The following is a 27972-nucleotide window of genomic DNA, read 5'->3' as shown; positions in this document are numbered from 1 at the left end:
CAGGGTTAACGAGCTATTAACCGGTATGTAAAAGACGCGCAACAACGGGCTGAGAGGACGTTTGGGGAGGGAGGAGGGCTGGTTGCTTCCATAGCTGTCAACTTTCAGATTTGAAAATAAGGGATCGGCAGCCCCACCTGTCCTGGGGACAGTCTACGGGATATCTAACAATCCAGGATAGCAGCGGGAAACTGCGCTGGAATAAAGGAATTTCCCGCAAAAAAGGGAAGGTTGACAGCTTCCCCCACCTGCCTTGGCGGGGGGCTTCTCCCCTCCCGCCTCGGCTGTCAAAGCCCGAGTGCCAACTCGGCTGTCAAAGCCCGGGTGCCAACTCTTTGGGGCCCTGGGTGCCCGAGCACCCACCCAATTCCCCATGAAGGGGCCGGGCACCCACACATTTCGGGGCCAGGGCCTTTCATGCGCACTGCATGGCACCCACGGCCCCGGAGAACCAACGATCACGGGGTCAAGCTCTTGCAAAAGCCCCGTCGCGTCTCCAAGTCGCGGGCACAGCCGGTTGCCATGCGAGCATTTGGCGGGACTGGCGGGGGAAGCGGGACGTCCTCCTAAGGGGACACTCTTGCGCAATGTCCCCCCCCCGGGGGGCGGGGGAGAGAAGACGGACGGGGTGCGGGTATGGCTGGGCGATGCGCGGGAGCGTGCACCGGGCGTGCCTAAAAAGCTGCCCTGCTGTCATTGCATATAGTATATTTTTGGTGTGTGTGTATATATATATATATATATTTAGTAGTGTTTCCCTCTCCGAGGGAAAAAAAAACCCCAGCAGGAACGAGCCGGGGGTTCCTAATGTCTGTCCGCGGCTGGGAATCCGCGAGGTTCGTCCTTTTTGCAGCGCGCGGGGCGCCGGGCGCGCTCCACCTCGGGGTTCCGGGGCGGTCGGGCGGGAGAACTCGCAGCCCGGGAACTGCAGGCGGCGACGAGAGGGCTGAGCTGGGACCCAGGCCGGCGCATGCGCAGGCGGCGCCCTATATAAGCGCCTTGGCGCCGGCGCCAGCTGAGAACAGTCCAGGTTTGGGCGGCAGCGGCGGCTGAGGTGCGGTCTTGGGGGGTCTTCTCTATGGGGCGGGAGGGCGGCAATGCTCGGGAAGGAGCTGGATGGCGGGCGAGGGCAGCGAGGGCTGCTCGCGCCCTGCTGCTTTCGGCCTATATGGGGAGGGGGGCTGGCTTTTTAAAAATCCCCCCCTCCCTGCGTGTGGTGAATGTCCTGGCGAGGAGGGGGCTGGGGGGCTGAGGGTGCCGGGGCGCCGCTTAGGGGGCTGCCCCAGAAAAGCGCTGAGGGGGGGGGGGGAGGCAGCGAGCGGCAGGGCTCCAGCGCCGGCTGGAGAAGGAAGCGGAGCCAGAAGGCGGGATGCCCGCCCTCCCAGCTCGCCGGCCGGGCTTTTTTTGGAGGGAGAATGAGGCGGCGGCGAGGAAAGAGCGGGGACCCCCCACCCATCCGGCCCGGGGGGGCCTCTCGGGGGCCGAGGTGGGGGCTGGCGAGGCGGGAAAGTGAGGTGTCTTCCCTGCAGCACAAAATTTGGGGGGGGGGAGTTGCTCCCGGTTTTTCCTAGGGCGCCTCTGCCTTTTTTGGGGTGGGGGCGATGGGGGTCTCCCTATGGGGGACCCTTTGCACCCCCGCCCCACCCCCCCCGGCAAACCTGTTCCTCTCGTCGGTGGGGTCTGGGAACTGGCTGGGTCGGCCTGCCCTTGCTGGGCGTGTGAGGCTTTTTTGGAGGGAGAGCGACTCCCTCCTCCGGGGCGGGGGGCGGGGAGCCCGCCTGGTGGCTTCCCGGGCTGACCCGAGAGCACTTGCCTCCGTCTTTCGCCCCCTGACCCTTCGGGGTGTTTTTGCGGGGGGGGGGTCTCCACAGAGGAAAAGGTGTGTTTCGGGCGGCGGAAGGGATCTTCCCCCTCCCCTGTTGGGCTGGAAGGCGGGAGAGGCAGGTTGGGGTGCGGGGTCCATCCTGCAGAAGCCCCCCGCTTTGGCTCTGGACTCGATTTATTGGGGGACGGCGGGAAGAGAGGGGGCGCTTCTTGCCTGGGGAGGGGGCTGTGTTTGTGGGTCTTTCCCTCTCTTGCTGTCTTGATGCAAGGAGGGGGGAGCAATCGGGGTTTCTACTCCTATCCCGTGCACCCCCTCTGTAACATTTCCTCTTTTGCAACCTCAGTATATAGGGGGTCGTCTACTCAGCATATATAAGTGTAGGCGGGAAATGCTTTTCTTAAAAAGAGAGAGAGAGAGAGCGCTCTTGCCCGCCCCCCCCAAACTCCCTCCGGTATCCCTCCCCCACTTTTTTTAAAAACACTGTGCTCTTTTCTTCATTATTATTTTTTACGTTTCACCCTCTTAGGGCAAGCGGGAGTTTCACCCGCATGCTGGATGGAGGGTGGTGGCAGAGTCCAGCCTGCTGTTGCCGCCTCCTGCATTTACCCGCTTTCTGTAAATTGGCGCGGGCCGGAGAGCCGCGTATAGCTGGCTCGGCAGCTTGGGGGTGGGGTGGGGGGCTCCTGAAGCTGCTGCCCCCCCCACCCTTCCCGCTTGGCAGGCAGCGGGGAGAACAAATGGCAGAAAGAGGAGGGGGCAGCTCGAGTCTTTCTGGTTTACTTAGTTCACTCGAAACAAAATGTGTGTCTTTGCAACAAGTCATCATAAGTGATAAGATCCTAGTGAAAGTACTGTAAAGCTTGGCAATCTCCTTGCACGTAGGATTTTGGTGTGTAAACTATATTCATGTACAGTAATAGCTGTTTATAGATATGCAAGTAGTCTCGGCTCCTGACAATGCTATGTATGGGGTTTGATTCTGAGCGCATGGGGCATACATATTTGCAAAATATGCAAACCAGCACTGCTTATGATTGATGGGGGTACAAAACTTGCAAGTCGGCAAATCTTACCTTGGGACTACATGCTCATAGCAGAGTTCTCTGAGGAAGCAAATGGAATGGTGCCTGGATCAAGGCATGAAGTGGAACAAAATGGCTACTGGCATTGATGCTGGGAGGCAGCAGATGGAAGCTGGTTGAACCTGAAATTGACCAGTGAGCACATGGATGATGAGAAAGGGTGACCTTCAGTTTTGTGTGTGTAAAGTACTGTTGCTTTGAGCTGAGATGGAGGCAACTAACACAGACCACCCTTACTAAGAGGGATTGCGGGGTAATGTACTGCCAGTTCACTTCTCTTAATTCAGGTGTGCAGGGTTTTTCAGGGACTGGAACATGACTAATGTGGGCAGTTTGCCCAGATTTCCTGTTCCAAGCGCAGGATTGTCACGAGGTAACAGGTGCCTGCCTCCCTGTGGAACACTTGTAGGCTCCTGGCTGTACATAAAAATGCCTTGCCCACGATGTTGGGCAGTTGCCATTTGGATGTTCTTGGTCTCTGCTACTTTCTGGAAATATCTTTGGGGTTTAGGCAGCAGGCATGCACACACTGGGAGCTGGACTTAATTTGAGGGGAAGGGCTGTAGCTCAGTGGTACAGTATCTGCTTTACACATTCAATCCCCAGCGTTTCCGGGTAGTGCTAGGAGACAGCCCTGCCTGAACACCTGTCAGTGTAGACAGTACTGAGCCAGATGGACCAATGGTCTGAATTGATGCAATTCATGAGCTAAACAGCACTTTGTATGTACTTTGGGTTAACCTATAGTCTTCTCTCATTTGCAGGCAACTATCTGGAATCCTAATAAGATGTCAAGGCGCAGGTAAACATCACTTTTATAATATGCTAACTGTATACAGTCTGACTGCAGCCCATAAATATATGCCATCATAAAAATGGTTAGTCTTTAAGGGGCCACAGTGTATGTATAGCAATGCTCTCTACTGCTGTCTTGATGGGAAAATGTATTTACACTTCCACAGTAGTCGTTTACAAGCCAAGCTGCACCAGCCCTGCCAGGATACGTCTCCTCAAGAACTGCAGCTGCCAGAGTCTCTTCAGAACAGAAAAAGGAAAGCAATGCAGGTAAGTAGGAATTGAAACGGTCTCCTGGAGCCAGATGTGGTTAAGAATATGAGCAGGATTGCCTTGTTCAAGCTGAAACAAGAATTTACGGCATTGATATTGGTAAAACCACCTTCCTCTTGGCCTCATCCTCACATCTGAAATGTAGAGATAATGGGTGGAATTCAGCACCACACTATTACAAATGTTCCGTCTCTGCAAGCATATCAACTTGCCAGATGGGACAGTGGCACACTGTTCTAGGGGTTCTCCCACCCACTCCAGAGCCAATTTCAGGGACATACAGTACATGAGGGGAGGGGAGGGAAGCGCCATTGTGGAAGCCTTTGAGCAGGCCTTCTGGGGATGGGATTTGTTAGGTGAACCCCACACCATATTTGTAAATAAGGCAGACATCGGCACCTGGCACTCTCAAGTGGTTGCCAGGAGGCTGCTGATGTTGAAGTCTCGAATTCCTTGGTCTGCTTCCCCCACCCCATCCCAATTTTGGTTTGTGTGGAGCTTCCCCAACATTTTATATTTTCCACAATAACCAAAGCAGCTCATTGTTTCTGTGGTTTGCAGGCATCTGCCACAGATCACAGCTCTGTTGCTGCCTGTCCACGCTGCCAAGTCAAGGGAAGGGGTGCTGACACTAAGCAGCACTTTGTCAGGGAAGATTTTAAACCTCGTCATGGTTCACTTTGCATATCACTTTTTAAGAATTCTGGCATAATCTGTGAAGGATATGAGCAGCAAGACCACTATGCCTGTTATTTTTTGTATGCTGTTGGATGCTATTAAGAGCATTCTGATACTTGCATAATGTTTCCTCCGTTATCCCTTTTTTTAGTTAGGGGAAGTATTTGAATTATCACTGTTTAATAGCTGTGATCAGTGGTTGGGCATATGTTGCCAGTAAATGACTTTCAAAAATGAATAGTTGTGCACTGACGGCTTTAATGCTCCTATTTTTGAGGGAGGGATTTGAAATTGAGGGAGCCCTTGATGTACCAGGAGAATTTGGCTTCACTTGGTTGCTGCTTTGCTCTTAATCAAGGTGCATCTGTGTCTGTTTTCCAAAGGACCCCACGAGAACAGAAGAGATCAACATGAGACATCAGTATGAAATTAAGGTAATAATGACCTGCGTAACCATTGATTTTTAACTTAAGTTGGTTTGCATTCTTCAAGTATGTATGAGAATTTAGATTGTTAATGTGTCCATTGTGAGCAGGAGGTTCTTCACTTTTTGTCAGGGAAAGCAGCTTTTTTCTTTTTAACTAAATACATAAGGGAGAATTAATGACTCCAGCTGCATAGTGTGTGATTTGTATTCATTTTGTTGTGTTGGCTGCTGCAGTTTGTGTTCGATGAATATTTCACCATGGAAAAACTTACTTTCAACTTCCAGGAATGTATAGTGTTAATTATATCACTTCCCAATATCCCACCTAATGTCTTGCTGCTGCAAGGGTTTGGATAAAATGCTTTAGGGTTTGATTTGCAAGGCCTAGTAAACATTAGCTGGTTGATGGTCTACCTTATTTTTCGCCCTATAGGACGCACTTTCCCCCCTCCAAAAATGAAGGGGAAATGTGTGTGCGTCCTATGGGGCGAATGCAGGCTTTCGCTGAAGCCTGGAGAGCAAGGGGGGTCGGTGCGCACTGACCCCTCTCGCTCTCCAGGCTTCAGGAAGCTATCCGCTAGCCGTGGGAGACGCAGCTCTGTTCTGGGGGCTGGAGTCAGGGGAAGCTTGGGCTTCCCCAGCCCTGCACCTGGGGGGGAAATAATTTTTTTTCTTTATTTCCCCCCAAAAAAACTAGGTGCGTCCTATGGGGCGAAAAATACAGTATTCTATGTGACAGTGAAAAGGTTTCAAAAGGCTGGGACAAATTCTGCTACTCATAAACTATCTTGCTTGGTGTTGTATGTATTTTTCTCATGCTAGCTCTTCATATTTCATTTGTAGAGTTGTTGGCCATCTACAATATCAGGCGGCATCTCCCCTTGTATTATAATAGAAACTCCTCACAAAGAAGCGACAACCACTGATTTTTCCAGATTCAAAAAATACAGGTTCAGAAACCTCTTCATAAATCCATCACCTTTACCGGAACTTAGGTAAGTTACCTATAACCAAAAGCAATTGTGATGCTGCTATACTTTGATATGTCAGCAAAGCGAATGTAGTGCAAAACCCCTGTGTTCTTCACCAATTTGTATTGGTGGGTAGTCTTTGATTTGGAGCTAGTGGCATATAGAAAACACAATGAGGAACACCGCTAATAAAACCGTCTTGTTTTAGTCCTTGGTCTGAATGCTTTGCCTATCATCAAGGGCAATATGTGAGCTGTGAAATTTTGATGGACAAATTATATTCCAAGGTGTCATCTGTGTTTGATGGAAATTTCATATAAATCTGGCATTCTATGAAAAATGTGTTAAGATCATGTCTGCAAGTATTGTTGCTGTGTAGTCTCTTATACTGCTAACTTTTTGGAACTGCACTGACTAGAATAGTCTTCCTCAGTACAGTGCCCTCCAACTTAGATGTGCTATCTCCCCGTATACACCACCTCTCCCCATATAAACATACAGTGGTGCCTCACAAGACGAAAAGAATCCGTTCTGTGATTCTCTTCGTCTAGCGGTTTCTTCGTCTTGCGAAGCAAGCCCATTGACGGATTAGCGGATTAGCGCTATTAGCGGCTTTTAGCGGCTTATCTGCTGATCGGATCAGCTGATAAGCGGCTTAGCGGCTTAGAAAAGGGGGGGGGGAGGGAAAAAACCAGCAGGAACTCGCAAGACATTGTCGTCTTGCGAAGCAAGCCCATAGGAAATTCGTTTTGCGAAGCACCTCCAAAACGGAAAACTCTTTCGTCTAGCGAGTTTTCCGTCTTGCGAGGCATTCGTCTTGCGGGGCACCACTGTACCTGGACTCTGTGATTTTCATCATACAAGGCCCTTCTTTGTGGGCCCCCCTCCACGAGAGGCCCAGAGGGTGGCAACACAGGAATGGGCCATTTCTGTGGTCACTCCCCATTTGTGGATTTTTTTTCCCCTGGGCGTCTCACCTGGCGCTTTCACTACACACCTTTAGGCACCAGGTGAAAGCATTGATAACCATGCTGTGAATATTTTGTTGCCTTTGAAATAGGTTTGGGGGAAGAGGGTTATTGATTTGTTTTTGTTCTATTACGTATTTTTTGTTCTCATATTTTTACGTTGTGAAACCACCATGTGATCTTTGGATGAAGGGTGGTATACAAATTTAATCCATAATGAGAGGACTCATAGGAACTGTAGTCTGAAGCATCTGAAGGGCATCAAATTGGGGAAGACTGGACTACAAGAAGGTGGCGAGATTGGGAACAACACATTCATGCATATAGTAAAGAGAAGCACCTATACCGTATTTTTCCATGTATAAGACGTCCCCTATTTTGGGGGACTCCAAATTAAGAAAATGGGGAGGATTACTCAGAGTTGTTTAGCTTTTTTGTGGGGGGAAATTGCTGGAAATCGCTCACCCGCCACTGACAATTGCATGCATTGCTGAAGACACGCAGTCGCCAAATGGCCGCCCTATTGCCGCAGCGGCAGCCAATCACCAACAGCCCTTCTCACAGCTACCAATCACCCACACTATCGCCACTGTGAATCTCCTGCTCACGGCTGTGACCAATCGCACCCCCCCCTGCACTACCCATGTATAAGACGAGGGCTAATTTTAAAGCTCATTTTTAAATTAAAAACCCTTGTCTTATAGATGGAAAAGTATGGTATGTGTTGGTTTCCATGTCCTTTCTCTTTCCCTGCCCTGCTTGAGTGAAATTGACCATTGTTCTGAAACTGCCCAATTGTCAACCTAGTCCTAATATAGTCATTCATTGTTGTCAGTCAGAAAAATCATCTGTTACAGTTTTGCTTAATGACAAAATGACAATAATTTGAAGCAATTGTTGAAAACTTACTGTCTTCTGACAAGTCTCTATAGCCACTTAAAAGCTCAGTGAATTGATTACTGAGTAATATCTACCTCTTTTCAGTTTTTGCCCTTGAAGGCATGCAACATTGACCATCCTTGATTGGATTTACAAACCTCAAAGCAACTCCATTTGATCAGGGGCAGCAGCTGAAGGGAAGAGCAAGCACCTTTTATTATGCTTGTCATTTGCATAATTAAATCATAGAAATGGTGCAGGGGTGAAGGATTGAAGCCTCATCCCAGGAATACTACCTCAATCTCTTATCTTGTTGGGAGTAGGAAGTAGCCATGCTGTGAGACCTTTCAGTTGAGAGGGGCTAAAATGCTATAAAGAAATGTTGTCCCATCCCTTCAGCTCCTTTTAAAGCCTGAAAAGTCAGATACAGCCATCTGCATCATATGTAGTCTTCAGGCAAATGGACTTTTCTTTATCTGTTCTACCTCAGAATTTTTTTTTTAAAAAAACTGTATTTCATGAAATCCAAACAAGCTTCGAGTAGAACCCCTTTGGAAAACTAAGGTCATTAGAGTTTGGAGACTAGAAATAATACATTGAATGCACTAAATCCAAGCATTTGGCTTCATGCCATTGAAGTCCAATTTTTGCTGAGACCATGTATTTTATGTCTTTTTAAAAATAATCTGGAATTTAAAATGTCTGTCTTTGATTTTAGCTGGGGAAATTCTAAAGATGTCTGGTTCAACATTCTCAAAAAGGAGAACAAATATTCTCACTGTAAGCATTTCACATCTCTACACTCCAACTTGCAGCCACACATGAGATCAATTCTATTGGACTGGCTTCTGGAAGTGAGTATTGAACTTATAAATGTAATGTGTGTATAAAGGACAGTCCTGAGAAGTAGCAAGATTGACCCAGAGTGCTTCATCCCCCCCCTCTTTTAAGTATTAAGCTTGTTTATATTCTGCTTTTTCAAATTGTGCTGAAAGCACCTCACAAGGTTAGTCAGCATATCAATATATAGCAGGGGTCACCAAGGTTTATCTTGCCTGGGCCGGATTGGTCCCACAGAGATCCCTCTGTGAGCCAGATTGGTGTGCATGTGAGTGCCCGAGCCCACGATTTTCGGCATCTGCACGTGCGCAGATGCCATTTTCAGCATCTGCGCAGACGCGATTTTCGGTGCCGCAGAAGCGAGTCTCCACACCGTGCTGGTTTAGCGCAGCGCATGAGCGGGCAGCTCAGTTCAGGGGCGGCTCGGGGGCAGGTCAAACGACCTCCACAGGCCACTTCTGGCCCATGGGCCTTAGGTTGCTGACCCCTGATATATAGGCACAACAAAAACATAGGCATAAATATATCCCCTGCTGAATTACAACTTTTTAAAAATGTTTTGTCTCGCTGTTTGTAGTATAGTGACTGTGAATAAACAAAGCTTATTCTGTAACAGGTATGTGAAGTATACACGCTCCATAGGGAAACTTTCTACTTGGCACAAGACTTTTTTGACAGATTCATGCTGACTCAAAATAATTTAAACAAAACCATGCTTCAGCTCATAGGAATTACAGCCCTGTTCATTGCTTCCAAGCTTGAGGTAAGTAGCTGTCAGTGAAACCATTCTGCCGTTGACAATATAGCATTTTAAACCCATAATTGTGCTGCATGTCCTTTACAGGCAAAGGCCCATCCCAGTATAGCAGCTGAGGAAGAAATGGGCCTTTTTTCTTTTGATTAAGGTAGTTTGGCTTATTACTGAGGAAAATGGAAGGTCTGAGTTGCAGAGTTTGCACACTGAAAGAGCAGCTCTTGGAAGTGTGTGTGTGTGTGTGTGTGCTCACAAATGATAACCCTAATTGCCATTAGCAAATAGCTGCCTGTGTTCTTAGCCCTCAGAGTTCTTACTAGGATTCTGATCACGGGGAAATGCATCCCTCAGTAACTGAAGGCTGGGAGTTTCCTAATACAGTACTTAGCTGAGACTGAACACTTTATTTTGTATCCTTTCTGCTTTACAACTTGCCTTTTCACCAAGAACCTCAAGGTGACCTGCATTGTTTCCCCCATTTTATTCCCACAACAACCCTGTTAAGCTGAGAGGTGGTGACTGGTATAAGCTCCCGCAGTGAACTGAATGGGGGTTTGAAACCTGGTACTCACAAGGGACGCGGGTGGCGCTGTGGTCTAAACCACTGAGTCTAGGGCTTGCCGATCGGAAGGTCGGCGGTTCATAGCTCAGTCCCAGCTCCTGTCAATCTAGCAGTTCGAAAGCATGTCAAAGTGCAAGTAGATAAATAGATACCGCTCCAGCGGGAAGGTAAATGGTGTTTCCATCCGCTGCTCTGGTTTCGCCAAAAGCGGCTTAGTCATGCTGGCCTCATGACCCGGAAAAACTGCCTGCAGACAAATGTCAGCTCCCTCGGCCAGTAAAGCGAGATGAGTGCCGCAACCCCAGAGTCGTTTGCGACTGGACTTAACTGTCAGGGGTCCTTTACCTTTTTACTCCCAATTCTAGTCAGAAACTCCAACCACTACCACACTGGCTTTTGCTAAGACTTGCTAAAAGAAGAGCACCGATATGTATGCCTAGCAGGCCAAACATGTCAACATCATTTGAATGATGCAACATGTTTTCGTTGTAAACTTCACCATCTTTTAATGCACTCTATGGGCCGGGCCTGTACATCTTAAAATGTTTCAATTAAGCTGGCAACTGATGAGATCTGTAAAGATCTCAAGCACAGCTTAGGTTGGGGACATGGTAAAGGACTTGGTTCTAATGGTCTGGCTTCAAATTTCACCTGTGACTCCTGCTTTGTGACAGTGGTCCTTTACAAGTCAGACCTGGGCAAGTGACAGTGGTTCAGTGAAGAAGCTTTTGGACTGCCCTGTGCAATTGGCCTTAGGATTTCATGGCGTTGCCAGTGGGCTCATGATATGAGACTTTGCACAGTAGTACCACTTCTGTGAAGTTTCTTCTCCATGTGTGGGGATCAGTGCATAACCGTAGTGGCTGAGGATCTATCTCAGCGAGTGCTTGGCTCTTTGCTTTTTCAAGTGCTTGCCCACTCCTACATGGAAACAAGGATTTGCAGCTGAGCCTATAAGTTGGCATGCTAATGGCTGCTCTCCCATGGGTGGTAACAGGAGCCTAAAAGCATCTGAATCTAATTTGTGAAATTGAAATAGCTGTGGTATGCAGAATAGGGTTGTAGGAGAATGGATCAACAAGGCTGTAAGCCCCGTTGGATTTGCTGTGGTTTGTTCTAACATTCTGTCTTTTTCTTCTTCCTTTAAGGAGATTTATGCTCCCAAACTACAGGAATTTGCCTATGTTACTGATGGTGCTTGTAGTGAAGATGATATTATAAGAATGGAGCTCATTATATTAAAGGTAACAAAATGAAGATGCTGACCATTTTAGCACATATTTAAGAGTCTGCATCCTTGGAATTACTCTATTGGATGGGTAGCTAACATGGTGCCTTCCAGATGTTTTAAGTGCAGTTCCTATTACTCTGACCATTGGCCATGCTAGCTGCTCTTGATGGAAATTGAAGTCCAAAACATCTGGGGGGGTTATCATATTTGCTCCTCCTACTCTATTGGCTTCTTAGGCAGAGCAGATCGTATTTATTTATTAGCAATGTCTCCAGAATTTGGAATCCGACTCTGATGTGTACTGTGGAAGCTGCTTGGATACACAGTGAAAAGAGTGGATCCATTTTAAGCTTTGTATTTTACAGAAGATATTTCTTGACCACCATCTCAGGGCTGGAAAGAGTTGGAGCTATGTATAAAGCAGCTAAACATCTCATGCCAGTGTATACATCCTGGAATGCTCTAACAGTACCCTCTGGGATAAGAGAATTGTCTGTGACTTGAGCAACTTTACTTGATTTTACATAAGAACTGGTTTTGCTTGGCATTCTCAGAATGGGAGTGCTTAATCGGAGGCTTGTTGCCAGTACCAGGAGAGGGCACTGGGATCTTGTACATATTTTCAGGCAGGAATGGGGTATCTGTGGCCCTCCAGATGTGTTGGTGGGAGTTGGAATCCAGCAGCGTCTAGAGGGCAACACAGGCTCTCTATTCCTGATTTAGGGCATTGTGCAAGGGTTAAGTCTTGCAGAGCAGTAGATGAAAAGACCGAGTGGATTTCTGTATCATAGGATAGCATGAGGGGAGGGCTTACAACTTGAATTCTGCTTCATTCTACACAAAGAATGCTGAGCATGTTGGGGAGAAGGAAAAAATAGAGAACTGTTCTCCCTGACGCGTCAGTGATACAGTGCAGAAACAGTTCTGCACACTGCTGTGAGAACTTGTGCAGGGTTTTGGGCTGCATGAATAAAAGTTTACTTGCTAAGTTTGTAGATGTAGGCATCATGCCCTAAAGCCTTTGTTATGATATTCACACACATGTAGGCTCTAAAGTGGGAGCTGTGCCCAGTAACGATCATCTCTTGGCTGAACCTTTATCTCCAAGTGGATGCTCTGAAAGATGTCCCAAAGGTGCTGCTACCTCAGTATTCTCAGGAAAAGTTTATTGAAATAGCACAGGTAAGTTCCTATTCCAGCACATCTGGTGCATAAGAGCACCATACAGATATATGGATGCAAGATTTCAGCTCAGGTAGACAACTTGCAGGGTTCATGTTTGAACACCAGGAAGATGACATTGAGGTACAGGGCAAGAATCAAGTGATGGAAATTTCTTCAGTGCTTGATCATACAGCTGTCTCCAGCGGTGGTCTCCCACAGACGACTTGAAAATTGTGAAGGGTCTTGGCAGACCACGTAAATGATTTTTTTGCCTGTTGGAGCAATTGTGCTAGATGCTGTATTATTTTTAATTGTATTTTAATTCGAGTTTTGCTTATGTATTGCATTGTAATACAGTAAAATACAGAATAAGAGAACATGCTTGTTGCATTGGTTATAAAGCCTGTATGATATAACCCCACCCACCCAGCTTCAAAATATATGGAGGTACCCAGTTCACCTGGTCTCTGGATGATTCAAAGCAGTGCTTGGTTGCAAACAAATTATAAGATGAGAAATCTTTAGTGCAGCACATCGAGCTCTTGGCAAGTGGATACATAAGACAATTGGTTTGGATTCTAAAATGTGATGAGGAATCTCATGAGCTAGCATCAGTGCAGTGTTGATCTCGAGGACTCAGGACAATTATGTGAGACTGTAGCTTGCAAATGTTTTCCAAATACATTTGATCTTAATTCAGTTAAAATATTTTTAACATCTGGATTTTATTAAATTAATTCATCTTTGGATAGCCCTACTCAGACACAATAGTCTAAAGTGTTATGAGGAGCCTCCGTGTATCAGCTCAAGTAACATAAGCTTAGTGAAACTGGTGCTATTCCTAAACTCTAAGCCACCGACAGGCATCATTTGTAATCTTGCACCCTCATAATCCAAGCAATGGACAAGCAGCCATCCATCATGGATGCTTTAGTTGAGATTCCTGCATTGCAGGGGACTGGATTAGATGACATTCAGCATCCCTTCCAACTTTGATTCAGTGAGTTACTTCAGCTTCTAGTGATTAGCTATCTAATACGGAGATTGGTTATAACCAAGTATTTATACTAATAAATGTGGTTTTTCCCTCCTTGCAGCTTTTAGATCTATGTATTCTAGATGTCAATTCTTTGGATTTCCAGTATAGAATATTGGCAGCGGCTGCACTCTGTCACTATACTTCAGTACATGTAGTTACAAGAGTCTCAGGTAAGATGGAGCATCTTTTTTGTTGTTACTCAGGTTTTCATGTCCTAGCTATTGTAAGATGTCTGAGGCTGCAATAAATATGTGGGCATGCAAACTGGCACATAAATAAATATGTGGGCATGCAAACTGGCACAAACTGGCTGGATACCTTTTTATTTTAGAAATAAAGTACAAGCAGGGCTCCTCAACAATATTGTATCACTGGTGTGTTACCCGATATTGTGGCTGAGGGGGCTGTTGGCTCAGGATTGAAAGGGGTCGTTCTCACTCTCTGGAGGCTTAGTTATGGAGCCTGCTCACAAATTGTGTCTGTGTACTTCTCAATAGGCTAATTTTTCCTCTCTTTCCTCCCTTCCACCTCTGCCCTTAGCTCATGCTTTCTCATAACTCTGCTGCCCCTTGAGCTTTCTCGCATTTAATCGTGCTACATTAAATGTTGAATTCTAGGGTTACCTCTCACTTTATCCCTGGGCACATTTAAAAATTGCCTACCCAAACAATGGGATTTTTCCTGTCTTTTACACAACGTCTCTTCATCCTGTTCTGTTCCATTTCTCTCCTCCATGTGCAAACTGTGATTACTCCAAGCATGATAAGATTAATGAGAAACAAGAGGGCGTTTTATCTGCAGTTGTCACTAGCTGAGTCTATTAGGAGTTATCCTTGGACATGCTGGGTACTACTTTATCCCTTTGCAATAGGAATAAGAATTGCTAGATCCTCTTGCCAGCACACCAGCCACTATCTTGGAAATAATATTTGGTAATATCTTGTACTTATGCTCATTTAGCTTCGCTGGGCTGTGGCTGTTTATATCTGAAACAAGGCATATTAAACTCTGCACAAGGTTCAAAGTTTCAGAAATGCACAGTAGTGGTGAAACCAAGGGGTTCATGACTGTTTTCTAGTTTTGAGGTTGCTTTGAGTCTGAAACTGATGGCCAATAATGAAACTGAAAGCTATTTCAGCGAGTGCAAGAACGTTAAGCTGTGACTGAGAGAAGCTAGAAACTGAAAATCTTGCCTCTGCCATGAACTCAGTAGTTGGCCTGGAACAAGCCACTGTTCCAATAGATTTGTTCTAGCATTAACGGCTTAGTAATATACGCAGAGTGCCATATAAATACTTAAAGGCTTTTATTTGTAATCATGTAATTTTATTTACATTCTATGCAACTGTTTATGTAAAATATCAAGTGTAGCTCTTGTATGTTGTAGAGCAGTGAATACGCATTATGAAGACCTAGACTCAAAATTTCTCTTTTATTATTAGGCTTGGAGTGGGACAGTATTGCAGAATGTGTAGAGTGGCTAAAACCGTTTCTTAAGGTTGCAAAAAAATCACCAGTGAAGCTAAAGAATTTTAAGAAAATTGCAGCAGAAGACAGGCATAATATACAGACGCACACAAACTACTTGGACATGCTGGTGAGTTGTTTCTCCCACTCTGAGTTTCGTGTTGTACCTCTGAGTGTTAAAGTAATGTCACGTATCTTGCCCACTTCCAGTGTAAAAGTTATTTGGGCTGGCAAGACATATTTGTATAGCACTACAGAGATGTTTAAAGAAATTGGTTCAAGGTAGTGAGTTCTGGGCCAGATCCAGCTGCTTCCTTCTCCACTTGAGCTGGTCCAGGACAAACCTCTGACCCTTAGTGTTTCATGTTTTAAAAGACCTATCGTCCCTGACCATGTCCATACTGACTAGGGCTGTAAAGACAGTGATGTACATTTTTGGCAGTTAATATAGTTGCATTAGAAAATAAAACTAATGTATAAAGATAACTGAAATTTGAAGATGCATCTAGTTTTAAATACATGAACACAATAAGAAATAAGCTGTGTTGGAGCAGCAGTACAGTTGGTCTTTTATCAGTAGACAGACATACTGTAAACAGAACCAATGTGCCCCCAACTCAGACTAGGTGGGCTACTGGCTTGATCCAACAGGGCTATTTTGACCAGTCACTAGGCTTGTTTAAGGGCAATGGGGTAGGGGTGGATACATGAACCATGTATGTCCCCTTACCTCCCTGGAGAAAAAGGAAGGAAATTCTTGCCATTTGCATGAAAGATGCAGACCATGAGGTGAGGAGAGGGCACCCTAGCTGTACCAGTTCCTTTTCAAGGAAAGGGGGACTATATGTAGGAATGTAAGGGAGCAATTTTCTGCCTTTGAGTCCACAGGCAAAAACTCTCATGAAGGAATGTGCTCTGAACCATAGGGGAATAGCAAAGCAGAAATTGCTTGGTTTACCATTTTGGTGCATTAATTTAAATATTAATTAAATAGGATGAAGTCAACTATGAAGTAGCTGTTGCAGCACCAGGCCAGCTATCACCGGTGTCTACAGGAGGAATAATTACCCCACCCAAGAGTTCTGAAAAATGAAATCCCTGCACAACAGGAGTGTGTGCCAACCTGAACAATATTGTAAGACTGTTGGAAAATACATCCTGGACTTTTTACACTTGACAAGTGGTTGGGAAGACTATCAAAAGGAAGCTCACATTCAACTTTACTGACTTTGCAGCCCAGTAAAGAACAGACTATGAATTAACTGTTCAGCAGTCAGAATGAACTACACATTTTTAACCTGTTGAATGGCCTCAAGTAACTGAGTTTTTTGATACCTGTGGGTGAGTGTGTCAGTGGTTTAGCTATGTATGAACTTAAGATATATTCTGCTGACTTCTGTTGAAAGCACATTGTACAGTCAACTTCTACACTCAACAGCATTGGTCAGATTTTAGAAGCCTGCATAGCAGTGTAACTGCTACTGGGAGATCAATCTTGCTACTATACTTGTGTAGTATAGCTATGAGATAAGGTGAAACTGGTTTTAAGCATTGGCGTAGGAAAGGGGGTGAGAAGAGGCTGCAGTTAAACATTGAAACTACTTCTAAAATCAGCAGGCAACTTAAGCAACCAGCATGTAACTGGAACAACACCTGCTTTACCGTGAATAAATGTCACATACTACCTCTTTCCTCATGAGGTGCTATCTTTCCTTTTATACAAGAAAAGCTGCCACAAAGCAAGGGTGAAAAAACAAGCAGGTGAAGTTAAGACTGTTCTGCAACAGCTTAAGTACTACGGAGAGTCATGCTCTGTCCAAGGTATTTTACTGTCCCTCTTTATGCCAGCTTGCATTACAAAAGCTAATCCGCTTCTGTATAATCTTGTAAAAAGAAAGGAAGAATTTTTAAGTTTTCTAAATAGGAAGATGCCACACAGTATGTTTATAAATTTGTAAAAAAAAAAAGGTCTTATGCGTTAATAAAGTGTTGGAAATAACTTGCAGCTGCCATCGTTTATCTTGCGCTCTTAGAAATGGTGCTCTAAAAGTAAAGCTTTGCCATTGCTTGAAGAAACTTCTTTTTCCGTCTTTGAGCAGCAAGCTGCAGCACTTCTTCTGGATTACTGGAATTCAGCTCAGTCTGCCCAATAGCTTTAATCTAAGTATTGAAACAAGCATCAGCATAAGTTAGTACTGGCAATAAGCAAGTTATGAGAATCATTTCAGTGTTTTATATGCAATGCATATTGTTTATGTAATGGCTGCACAGAAGAAAGCACATAGTAGCAAAACCTAAACAGCAACTTACTGCTATTTGCTTCTTGTCTGTCTCTCCTCGCTTATGATGAAGGTCTGAAACACAATTAAGGAAACCTAGAAATACAGTGAGCAGGACTTTATATAGACAGTTTTCACATCCTTTAGCCTCTCACAATTATTAAATACTCCTATGAATGGAAGTTCTGCTTTATTATCTTTTTCATCTTAGTAAAATAAACCATTTTAAAATGTCATTAATACAACAAAATAGAATCGTGGAATCATACAGCAGAAAAAATAAAGTGAAGTTTATATACTTTGATGGAAAGAATCCTTCTGTGAGCACAATTCAACAGTATAAGCCACCCTGGTTTTCAAACCAATCCCATGTGGCTGTTTTTATAAAAGGATACATGTCAAGTATTCCAAGATGGTAATATCCCAGATGTAGTCATAATATGAGTCCATTGCATCATGGCTAAGAAAGAAATCTTAGTTAATGTACGTCAATACATTCAAATGCACAGTATGTGGAAATTTAAAATCTTGCTTACCTGTTTTGCTCCTGAAGTGCTTTAAATGCAGTTTTATAATCTATTTCTCTAAGAAACTGGCACAAAATGGCTACCTAGAAAAATTGAGAGTTGATAAAATGTAACTATGTCACTAACTCCAGATAAGGGAGGCTCCTATTTCATTTATATTATACTGCAATGTATATTATACTATACAAGTCTGTGTTTTATTCTAGCAGACTTGTATTGGTAGGACTTGTTTCTAGGTACACAGCGGATATATGCCTTACCTGCGTATGGCAGTTGAGCAGAGAACAACATTTTATCATTCGTTTTATCACCTGGAGAGAAATGGATATACCATTTTTAGTAAGTCTATAATGTATCCAATCATCTGAGATAATCATCTGATACTCCAGATACAACTAACCCCTCCACAAAGCACTTAGCCTGCTACTTTTTTTGGCTGAAGCTAGCAATAATAAAGTAACAGAGCAAATATATCTGGCAACTATATCAATTATCTTTTTGCTCAACATGAATTTCTACAGGCTTCTGGTTTACCTAGAACTAGGTTTCTTTGGCTCTGGAACTGCTCAGAGCCTAGGGAAACCCATCGACTGAACTTGTGTTATCAAACTTTGAAAACCAGAGCCCTATTTTATGTTGAAGCGGAACATCTTTTGCTTGTTCGCTGACATGTAACTCACCTGATCTGTATATACATCTGGCGGTACCATTTTAGTAAAGAAATCCGAACACACAGCTCCTGCCTGAAGATAGTAGTGAAGAGCAGCAGAGTACTGATTGGTTGCTGCATTGGGGAGAGAGCAATAAAAACAAGCAGTAAATTTCTATCCTGACTCTTTTGAAACATGCAGTAGGTAAGATTAACTGAAGACAGCAGTAAAAGGTAAAAGGATCCCTGACCATTAGGTCCAGTTGTGACTCTGGGGTTGTGGAGCTCATCTCGCTTTATTGGCCGAGGGAGCCGGCGTGCAGCTTCCGGGTCATGTGGCCAGCATGACTAAGCCGCTTCTGGCGAACCAGAGCAGTGCACGGAAACGCTGTTTACCTTCCCGCTGGAGCGGTACCTATTTATCTACTTGCACTCTGACGTGATTTCGAACTGCTAGGTGGGCAGGAGCAGGGACCGAGCAATGGGAGCTCACCCCGTTGTGGGGATTCAAACCTCTGACCTTCTGATCGGCAAGTCCTAGGCTCTGTGGTTTAACCCAGTGTTTCCCAACCTTTTTTGGGCAAAGGCACACTTGTTTGATGAAAAAAATCTCGAGGCACACCACCATTACAGCCCCGTGACGTCAGCGCGCAGCGTCACGCCGGGAGGGACGCACGAAAGTGTAAGTTTCAATTTTTTCCCCTCCCCCTTGCCGGGGAACCTCCAAGCTTTGGGGGTGGGGGGGGGGAGGCAGCAAAGCGAGGCAGGAAGGAAAGCGCAGCTTGGCTGGGTGAGCTTTGGCAGGGGCAGGGAATGAGAGCCGCGAGGCGGGCGCTGCGGACGGAGGCGCTGCCCGCCGAGCTCGCAGGCAGCCAGGCAGGCAGACGGCGAGAGCCCCGCGCTGGGCGGCCTCTCCTCGCCGCCGCCGCCCCGCCTCTCGCCGCCCGACTCGCCCGCCTCCCTCCAGGCAACATCTCGCGGCACACCAGGCAACATCTCGCGGCACACTAGTGTGCCGCGGAACAGTGGTTGGGAAACACTGGTTTAACCCACAGCGCCACCCACGTCCCTAAAGACAGCAGTAGTTAGTATTTATTATGGCAACTAAGGAAGCAAGGGTAAAAAACAAATTTTCAGTTAAGAGTCTAGTCCAGGCTTCCTCAAACTCGGCCCTCCAGATGTTTTGAGATTACAATTCCCATCATCCCTGACCACTGGTCCTGCTAGCTATGGATCATGGGAGTTGTAGGCCAAAAACATCTGGAGGGCCGAGGTTGAGGAAGCCTGGTCTAGTAAGCCTAAGTACTGGCTGTGGAGGAAGAAGATTCCTTTCTGCATGAAAGTACAGCTACAAACCTTTTATAATAATAAAAAATAATAAACCTTTATTGTCACTACACCACCTGTGTGCAGTGAAATTAAACCTTCTAAGCAGGCTGGTAACCTGTTTATTTTTGAAGCTGCTCTACAAGAACAATGACTACTCATGAGACAACGCCCCACTTGCAATTCCAGGCATTGCTTCCAGAGGAGTCTCAAAACTATTATTCACCAAATCTTTCCTTCTTTCTTACATAACAAGATATATATGTGTGTGTGAAGACAGCCAGCAACACAAATGAAAGAGTGAGAGGAAGAAGTTCATTCAACTTACCAAAATAAATATCTGCTTGAATGATTAACCAGAAGTGATTATTTGAATTTACAGTCAGTGCATAACTGACCAACTCTTTGATAGTAACAGCTACAGCTTCAAAATCCACTGACTGCAAGCTGAAAAGACAAAACATTTTATAACATTTGTCACCTACTTCTAAACTGAAAGTGTAGCATTCAAATTTTAAAGATGTAATTAAACTCTCACATCGTCATGCACTATTTAAACACATTTCCTGTGTATGATTAAAGTACCCCAGGATCACAGAAATACCACCGCTTGGGCATGTTAAGAAGCCAGGCTGCAGCAAGAGCTGCTTCATTTTTGTCTGCAGCTGGTGCAGTATTTGGCAGCCAGGTTGCTCAGCAGGGCAAGTTGGTTTGAGCATATTACACTGATCCTGGCCTGACTGCACTGGCTGCCAATTCATTTCTGGGCCCAATTCAAAGTGCTGGTTTTGACCTATAAAGCCCTAAATGGCTCAGGACTGCAATACCTCAAGGACTGCCTCTCCCCATATAAACTGACCCAGACTCTGCATTCATCACCTGAGGCCCTTCTGGATGTGCCCCCGCCACAGAGGGTGGAAAAATAAGAAAATGTATTTTCTTATTAATATTCTACAGCCTTTTAAATGTGTTTGTGGAAAGGGGGGGTTATTGTTTTTTTTGTTTCTGTTTCAACTACTTATTTGTGCGTTTATCTTGTATTTTGTGAACTGCCCTGAGATCTTTTGAAGATGGGTGGTGTGTACATCTGAAGAAGAATACAATCTCATTACAGTGGTCTAGTCACACAGGAAAGAAGTCATGTGCAGTTTTCCACTTCATTTATTCTCCTATTCTCCCTCACCATTATCAGCCAGGATTAAATAACTCTCTTTCCAACGGTTCAGAATGCATTTCACAGCCATTCCAACAAAACACCTCAGCCAGGAGATACATAGAGCAGACAGGGATTCCATTATTGGTGTTATACTGGCTCCAGGCTTAAAGATGTACAGTTACCATCCTACACGATGCACTGCCAAAACTGGCTTGAGCCACTCTAGGAAGGATGGGGAATTGCCCCATAATGTTCCTTATATATTCATTTGGCATAGTCTCTCCAAGCTGATCATTATCCAATTCCCTTAACAAACCCAGAGTCCTCCTCAGGCATCACCCGCTGTCACATAAGCTTTAAGAAAGGCACGTTAACACATGAGAGTAGTTAGTCAAGCACAACCAAAAGGTATCAAGCCCTAAATATTCTAGATTTAACAAACAGGCATTGCTCTCTCCGGGGAAAACAGAATGGGAGGTGTAGTTCCTTGCATAACTGACAGAAAAGCCTTTTTATTCTTTAAAATGGAAGGCACAGAGTTGTTCCTGAAAGACTGTTAAAATATAATTGCCGCAGTTTTCGCTCCATAAGACGCACCTGACCATAAGACGCACCTAGTTTTTAGAGAAGGAAAGGGGGAAAGCACCATTTTTGGGGGATCAGCTCACAGTTGTGCAGCTTCTTTTGCAAAGGGGAAAAGCTCCCTTTTTTGAGGATCAGCTCAAAGTTGTTGAGCTTACTTTGCAAAGGGAAAAAAATCCTGTTTTTATGGGGTTCAACTCACAGTTCTGCAGCTTCTTTAGGAAAGGAAAGGGAGCTGTTTCCAGACAGATAATCAGCCAGTCAGCAGAACATTCAACAATGGAGGCCTGGGCATGGGGGCGGGGCCAGAAAGGGAGCCAGCGATCGACCACACGTTCGCTCCACAAGACGCACAGACATTTCCCCTTACTTTTTAGGAGGAAAAAAGTGCATCTCAAGGAGCAAAAAATACGGTAACACATAGACAACCCTTGAAACAAGACACTCAGGACCAAGAAGCAATCTGCAGATCCCCAGAAAAGCACATTTCACAACTATAATTGGAGCAAAAACAATTTTCTTACTTAGGAATGGATGATGGCCAAATAGAAATATGTTCTGCAGTAATATCATTCACAATGTCTTCCTAGAAGAGGAAAGAATATGATATGGGAAATGAGTCTGAGAGGCAGACATCAAAGTCAAATATTTATGATAAGAAGAGTACTGCACTTACCCGAACATTATGAAGCTTGACAAACAAAGATAATATTGTTGTCAAAACGAGAGGCTCCTATAGCGGAAAAACAAAAGTACATGATACAATGCTTCTTTTCAGTGTCAGGGAAATCCAGTTTTTCTTTGCAAACTTTCAAAATGCTTATACAACTTTGAAATGAAATCTATATACATAGCTTCTCAGATTACTGAAGGATATTACATGTCGTAGAAAATTATACAACTTCACACACAGGTTAAGGCCATTTTGCAAGAGATGCGTGTCATTCTTTGCATTTCTCAAGTCTAAATAATAAAAAAGCTGCATGGCCTACAATGCACGCTTGATTAAAACAACTGTCTTCCGAATCTCCCCAGCATATTAAAATATGGCACTGTACAGAACAGGCGTTCTTGCAGTTACTTGCGAAAATATATTTAAGTAGCAATTCTTAGGTAAGTTACCCAGGCTATTTATCTGTAGGGCCACACCATAGCAAAAAATTATATGGCCAGCTGCATGTTTAGGGTTGGGCTAGTAGTATTCCTTCTATTCAGAACAGGGAGCTTGTTTCCTACCACTGCACTGTTGTTTCTAGAAAGTCTGGTGCATGTTATTGGTAATATACAATATATAGCTAAGCCTGGATAGCTCAGAACATGGTGCTGATAATGTAAAAGTTGCAGGTTTGATCCCCAGATGGTACAGCCGCATATTCCTAGATGATTCTCAGGGTCACTTCCAACTCTGCAATTCTGTGATTCTATAATTTTCATTCTATGTATTTCTCAGTTTGTGGAGGCAAAGGCAGCCTCTTTGTTAATTCAATGATAAAACAAGAAACCTAAAGAATAGAGTCAGTTTGAAAAAGGGGACTGTCCACTGAGAACACAGAAGTAGTCACCCATCTCTCTGGAGTTTGATTGATTTGCTTCGGTTTATTACATTTATTCTAGCATCTATCTGGAATTTGGCAAACTCAACCTGACAAAGGGGAATGCATCTCCTGTTACAACTCCCTTTGAACGAAGGATGAGGAAATAACACATTTCTCAAGAAAAAGATAATATCCGCCTGCAAAATATTTTCCTGCAACAGTGTTTTTTTTTACAGGGTTAGTCCATAGCAAAAACTTTAGCTCCAAACTCACCCGCAACTTTTTGATAAAAGAGAGCAGTTCACTCCTAAATAACAGAAGACATGTGGTTACTGTTATCAACTATTTTAAAAAATTCATTATTTATATGTATTCAATTTATTTGTAAAAGATTTTAAAAGCAAATTTTAATACAACAGGAACTACAGTGTACAACCACCCATCAGACCTGAACCAAAATGCTGAAGTGTATCTTCAACCCCAGAACAGGGTGCTATAAACCATAAGAGGCTCAAATAAGCAGGCCAGTTTACTCTTTTCCCTCCCCACCCATATATTCAATTAATCCTATGCAATAATTAATTTAATTAGACTCAATTTAGGGTTGGAGCAATGTTGTAGCTCTTCCTAACGTTGGCTACAGGTACACCCATGTTCAGAAGACACCTATTTTGGCTTTGAGTTGTATTTTTTTAAAAAAACTATAGCAACTTACCTGTACATTATGCCCAACGTTGAGTCTCTCTGCTTTATTAAGCTCACTCTGCCATCATTCCCTCGTTTGTGTTGGTTGGTTACACTGCAGATCTGTACAACCACCTCCCAAAGGTCTTTCGCTGCCCGTCTACTTTCTTTGGGTCCAGGAAGATCTTTACATGTGGCAGCCAAAAGCTGTCCAAGCTAAGCAAAACACACCACCAAGAAGGAACCGTCAGTCTTTGAAAGCTTTCAAGGCACGCTGTTTCTTTTCCCAGCAATCTGTGCCTGGTTACAGCTAGGAAATCAAATCTGGCAAAGAAATCCTCAGCTACACAACCCAGAGACCTACTTCGGTGAAACCCAAAGTTGCTTGTGTATGTCCAGAATGTTTTACTCTTTCCTGGCAGCAGACAAACTCTTACACCTCATATAACACGTGCTTTTGGAATTCAGAATTTCAACAAGTTTAGCACATATCACGTTTTGTGAATCTTTGTACTTTTGTCCATTTACTGTTTTTATGTTTTCCAATTTGAACTATCAAAGGGTGATTTTCTTGAGTCAAAATGAGAGCACCCCTAAACATTATTTTTTTAAAAAAGCACTGTGTGCACCGTATTTTTCGCTCCCTAAGACGCACCTGACCATAAGACGCACCTAGTTTTTAGAGGCGGAAAGCAAGAAATAAAATATTCTGCGCAGAGCATGTAAGCGGCTCTCGCTTTTCTTGCTTTAAACCCTTCCATCCCTCCTCCCGCTTCGCTGAAAAGCCAGCAGAGCAAGCTGCGCAGCTCTCACTGAAACCAGTAGAGCAAGAGCAATAGCTGTGCAGCGCCTCTTGTTCTGCTGGCTTCCCAGCAAAGCAGGATGAGGGACGAAAGGGAGGCCCGGCAGCGGCTCTTGCTGACTTTTCCGGGAGTTGTGGGAAGGGACAGAGGGCAGCCCATCAGTCCCTTCTCCCACCTTGCGAAAAAGCACACACACTTCACGCAGCTCTTTAAAGGGAGCACTGAGCAGAGCCTCCCACCTGCATTTGCTCCATAAGACACACACACATTTCCCCTTACTTTTTAGGAGGGGAAAAGTGTGTCTTATGGAGCGAAAAATATGGTATGTGTATATGTATATGTATATGTATATGTACATGTACATGTACATGTATGGGTGTATCTATATCTATATCTATATGCAATCTATATCTATAGGTAGACGAGTTAAAGCAAATGTTGTTGAAAAATAAAGCTCCATTAATTTGGGCAGCATTTGAACAGAATAACAGGTAAGTCTGGAGACAGTTTAGGATTTATACAATTTCAAATGTATTGGTAGTCAGTTCCGAAACATGCCTTACCTTCACGTAAGGATTGGTCTGAACCAGTGGGAGAGGAACTTGCATCGTTAAGTACTCATTCTCCCTCCAGTTCAACAAAAAGGCAACACATTCCTCTGCTACAACTTGTCGAAGTGGAATATCTAAAACAATATTTTTAAAGAGCAACTGATTAGATACTTTTAACATCTTATATGTTTACAAGCATACAATGTTTATTTGTTTGAGAAAATTTATATACCACGTCATTGTAGTCAAACCTCTAAGCCGTTTGTTTACAAGAAACATTAAAATTATCATTAAGAAGCTAAAATCAGTTAAAACATTTAAATATAATTAAAATTGACAGCAATAAAGATTGAAGTGCATCCTGCTGACATCCTTCCCCCAAGCACCAGGATTGAAGAATACAAATAAAATCATTCACTTGGATTACAAGCTAATATCTATCAGTTGTGGAGTATTTCCCCTCCTCTGATCCTAAGCTTCTGAAGAAGTTTTCTCACATAATTAGCCAAGCATTCTTACCAGGAACCCTCATTTCTAAGTAACCTCGAACTCTGCTGATCAGGTTAGAGGGGGGTGTTTCTCCCAAAAGCCCTGCTCCTGCTTCATGGGAATAAATGTCCAAAAGTAGCACCTCGTTCAGCATGACTTGGCGCAGCTTTGGAGAAAACTCTGTCACAAGTTCAAGGCAAGCGGCAAAAAGCTGTTTTGCATGGACAAAATCCTGTAATAATAATAATTTTTAAAAAACAGTGTGAGGAGTTTGCCTATTTCTCTTCTAGTTGCACGTAGAGTGGGGGTTTTTGGGGGGGACGATGACAGTAGCTACATTCATGTACAGTGGTACCTCGGGTTAAGTACTTAATTCGTTCCGGAGGTCCGTTCTTAACCTGAAACTGTTCTTAACCTGAAGCACCACTTTAGCTAATGGGTCCTCCTGCCGCCGCCGTGCCGCTGGAGCCCAATTTCTGTTCTTATCCTGAAGCAAACTTCTTAACCTGAAGCACTATTTCTGGGTTAGCGGAGTCTGTAACCTGAAGCATATATAACCTGAAGCGTATGTAACCCGAGGTACCACTGTACTACAACAAAAAGTCCAGAGTCCTGTAATAAAACATTTAGCCTACAGAAGCACATAATGCAATACGCTTGCTAAAGTGGTGGTTTGTTTTGGTGGAGGCAAAGGGAATAATTAAATTCCACACTCATGATTTTGGTTGCTGCTAAGAAGGCTGGGATAAAAATCAATGGTGTCCATGCCCCCATACCCTATGAAGATCACTGTGCTGCATCATGACTGTCTATCACATGACTATCTCCATCCTGTCTTAAAGGGCTAGTAGGCTTTTGAAATTATTACCTTGAACCACAGAAACTGAAATCAACCCATAGAAAATAAGGAAAGTCAAAGTAGTAGGTTTTTAAATATCTAAATATTGCATGGAGCACAATGTTTTCATGCTCATAATTGCCTTGCTCTGCACAGCAATGCAGGCTATGGAGCCAGCTACGCCTCTTTCTCAGTTGTGAGAACAGATCTGCCCAGAAAAGGCAGAACAATTCCAGAGCACCTATTGCTGATTTACAGTGGGAAACCCATCCACAAACCTATCCCACCCCACTTGAAAGGCTAGTAGTCTTCAGGCAAAAGGAACATGGAGCAAAATAGGCGCACAGCCTAAAATTACAACAGTCAGCCACACTTCCCTCTCATAACGCTGGTGGCTTTATGTGCAACTCAAATATGCCATTTGGGGCCTAAGACCAAGACACCGGACATCACAGTGAAGGGAACAACCACGGCGAATAGGAAAGTGGCACCATCTTTTTATTAAAAAATCCCACATGCTTAATCTCCAACAACATAATACTCAGTCCTAGTAATAGTTATTAGCAGCATTCCATAATGTTAATTGGCAAGATTCTTATTAGCAAGATAATGATTACCTCACCTTGACTGTACTGCAGTGTAGCCCCTTTGCCATAAGGATGTAGACCAAATCCCTGGTCAAATTATCTTTGATCCCTAGGATTACATTGCCGTAAACATTTGGCACTTCCCACTAAGAAAAAGCAACAACACAGAAATCAATAACTGTAATATAGCTCAGATTTAAAGAAGTTGCCATATTTTTCCATGTATTAGACAAGGTTTTTTGACTCAAGAATCATGTCAAAAAAACTGGGGTTGTTCTATACATGGATAATGGCTTGGGGGGGGAAGCTGCGCGCAGCCAGCCAGCTGGTTGGTGGGCGCGCAATTCCTTCCCCCATGCCGCTGCGGGAGGCGCACACTCTAGGGAGCTTACCACCTGCAGTGGTGTGTGGGGAGCCGCTGCCCACTTTGACAAACCCTAGCAACGGTCCTGCTGGGGTGATGGTGCTCATGCAATTCCCCCTAAAAAAAAGTTCAACAACTTTGGGCCATCTCCCCTCATTTTCTTTAAATTTAGTCCCCAATAGTAGGGGCCATCTTATACATGGGGGTGTCTTACACACAGAAAATTAAGGTAGTCAAAAATTAAAAGTACCTTGTTAGAAACTGTCCAGAACTGGCGTTCTGATGTCATGCCATGCAATTCAATTAAAATTTGGCGGATCCTCCAGGGATCGGCTGATAATATAAGCTGATGTTCAAGCTGACCAATATTCACACTTGCTGAGGCTGGAAGAGAAATTATCACAGAGGTCAATGAGCAATTTATTATACTGAGTTTTCCCTGAACCAAGCTATAACTAACTGGAGGGAACAGAAAAAAGATTAACACTTTTAAGATAAGATGGATCAACTAAAGATGCTTTTATTTTACACCAAAATGAAATCACTTTAATTAATGCTATCCACCATATAAATATTTGAATGTACAGTGGTACCTTGGGTTAAGTACTTAATGCGTTCCGGAGGTCCGTTCTTAACCTGAAACTGTT

At 44.1% G+C, this 27972-nt stretch overlaps 2 protein-coding genes across 8 annotated transcripts in view; one reads left to right on the top strand and one right to left on the bottom strand.

Annotated features, from left to right (window-relative positions):
• Positions 1–16811, top strand: CCNE2 (cyclin E2). Of its 4 annotated transcripts, XM_081204882.1 has the most exons (12): positions 981–1054; positions 3672–3709; positions 3870–3972; positions 5037–5087; positions 5924–6075; positions 8617–8752; positions 9355–9501; positions 11203–11298; positions 12333–12467; positions 13547–13658; positions 14931–15085; positions 15950–16811. In XM_081204882.1, the coding sequence occupies exons 2-12, from the start codon at positions 3696–3698 to the stop codon at positions 16046–16048; spliced, it is 1200 nt and encodes a 399-aa protein (XP_081061008.1). In that variant the 5' UTR covers positions 981–1054; positions 3672–3695; the 3' UTR covers positions 16049–16811. The 4 variants fall into 4 exon arrangements, with proteins under 4 accessions (XP_081061006.1, XP_081061008.1, XP_081061005.1 ...); XM_081204880.1 differs by lacking the exon at positions 981–1054 and adding an exon at positions 1–23 and having other exon boundaries at positions 14931–16811; XM_081204879.1 differs by having other exon boundaries at positions 14931–16811.
• Positions 16766–27972, bottom strand: part of INTS8 (integrator complex subunit 8) — a 26641-nt gene continuing 15434 nt past the window's right edge. For all 4 annotated transcript variants that reach the window (XM_081204448.1, XM_081204449.1, XM_081204446.1 and 1 more), the window contains 15 exons: positions 27576–27709; positions 26997–27107; positions 25567–25768; positions 25060–25181; positions 23725–23909; positions 23283–23316; positions 22151–22207; positions 21999–22060; positions 20065–20183; positions 18442–18545; positions 18022–18072; positions 17771–17844; positions 17630–17694; positions 17266–17309; positions 16766–17115 (listed from right to left, as the gene is read on the bottom strand). In XM_081204448.1, the coding sequence (XP_081060574.1) occupies positions 16999–17115; positions 17266–17309; positions 17630–17694; positions 17771–17844; positions 18022–18072; positions 18442–18545; positions 20065–20183; positions 21999–22060; positions 22151–22207; positions 23283–23316; positions 23725–23909; positions 25060–25181; positions 25567–25768; positions 26997–27107; positions 27576–27709 (1481 nt within the window). In that variant the 3' untranslated portion in view covers positions 16766–16998. The remainder of the gene's footprint in view (positions 17116–17265; positions 17310–17629; positions 17695–17770; positions 17845–18021; positions 18073–18441; positions 18546–20064; positions 20184–21998; positions 22061–22150; positions 22208–23282; positions 23317–23724; positions 23910–25059; positions 25182–25566; positions 25769–26996; positions 27108–27575; positions 27710–27972) is intronic.

The sequence above is a fragment of the Podarcis bocagei genome (genome assembly GCF_964188305.1).
Source record: "Podarcis bocagei genome assembly, chromosome: 8".
NCBI classification, from domain to species: domain Eukaryota; kingdom Metazoa; phylum Chordata; class Lepidosauria; order Squamata; family Lacertidae; genus Podarcis; species Podarcis bocagei.
Note: the sequence above shows the minus strand (reverse complement) of the source record. Positions and strands in the feature narration are given on the sequence as shown.

What these genes read in the sequence shown, in the direction of transcription:
- CCNE2 (XM_081204880.1), top strand. An exon ending in GAAAAAGGAAAGCAATGCAG is followed by an intron (nt 3,973 to 5,036) that starts GTAAGTAGGAAT and finishes TGTTTTCCAAAG; the next exon opens with GACCCCACGAGAACAGAAGA. An exon ending in TGGAGCTCATTATATTAAAG is followed by an intron (nt 11,299 to 12,332) that starts GTAACAAAATGA and finishes ACACACATGTAG; the next exon opens with GCTCTAAAGTGGGAGCTGTG.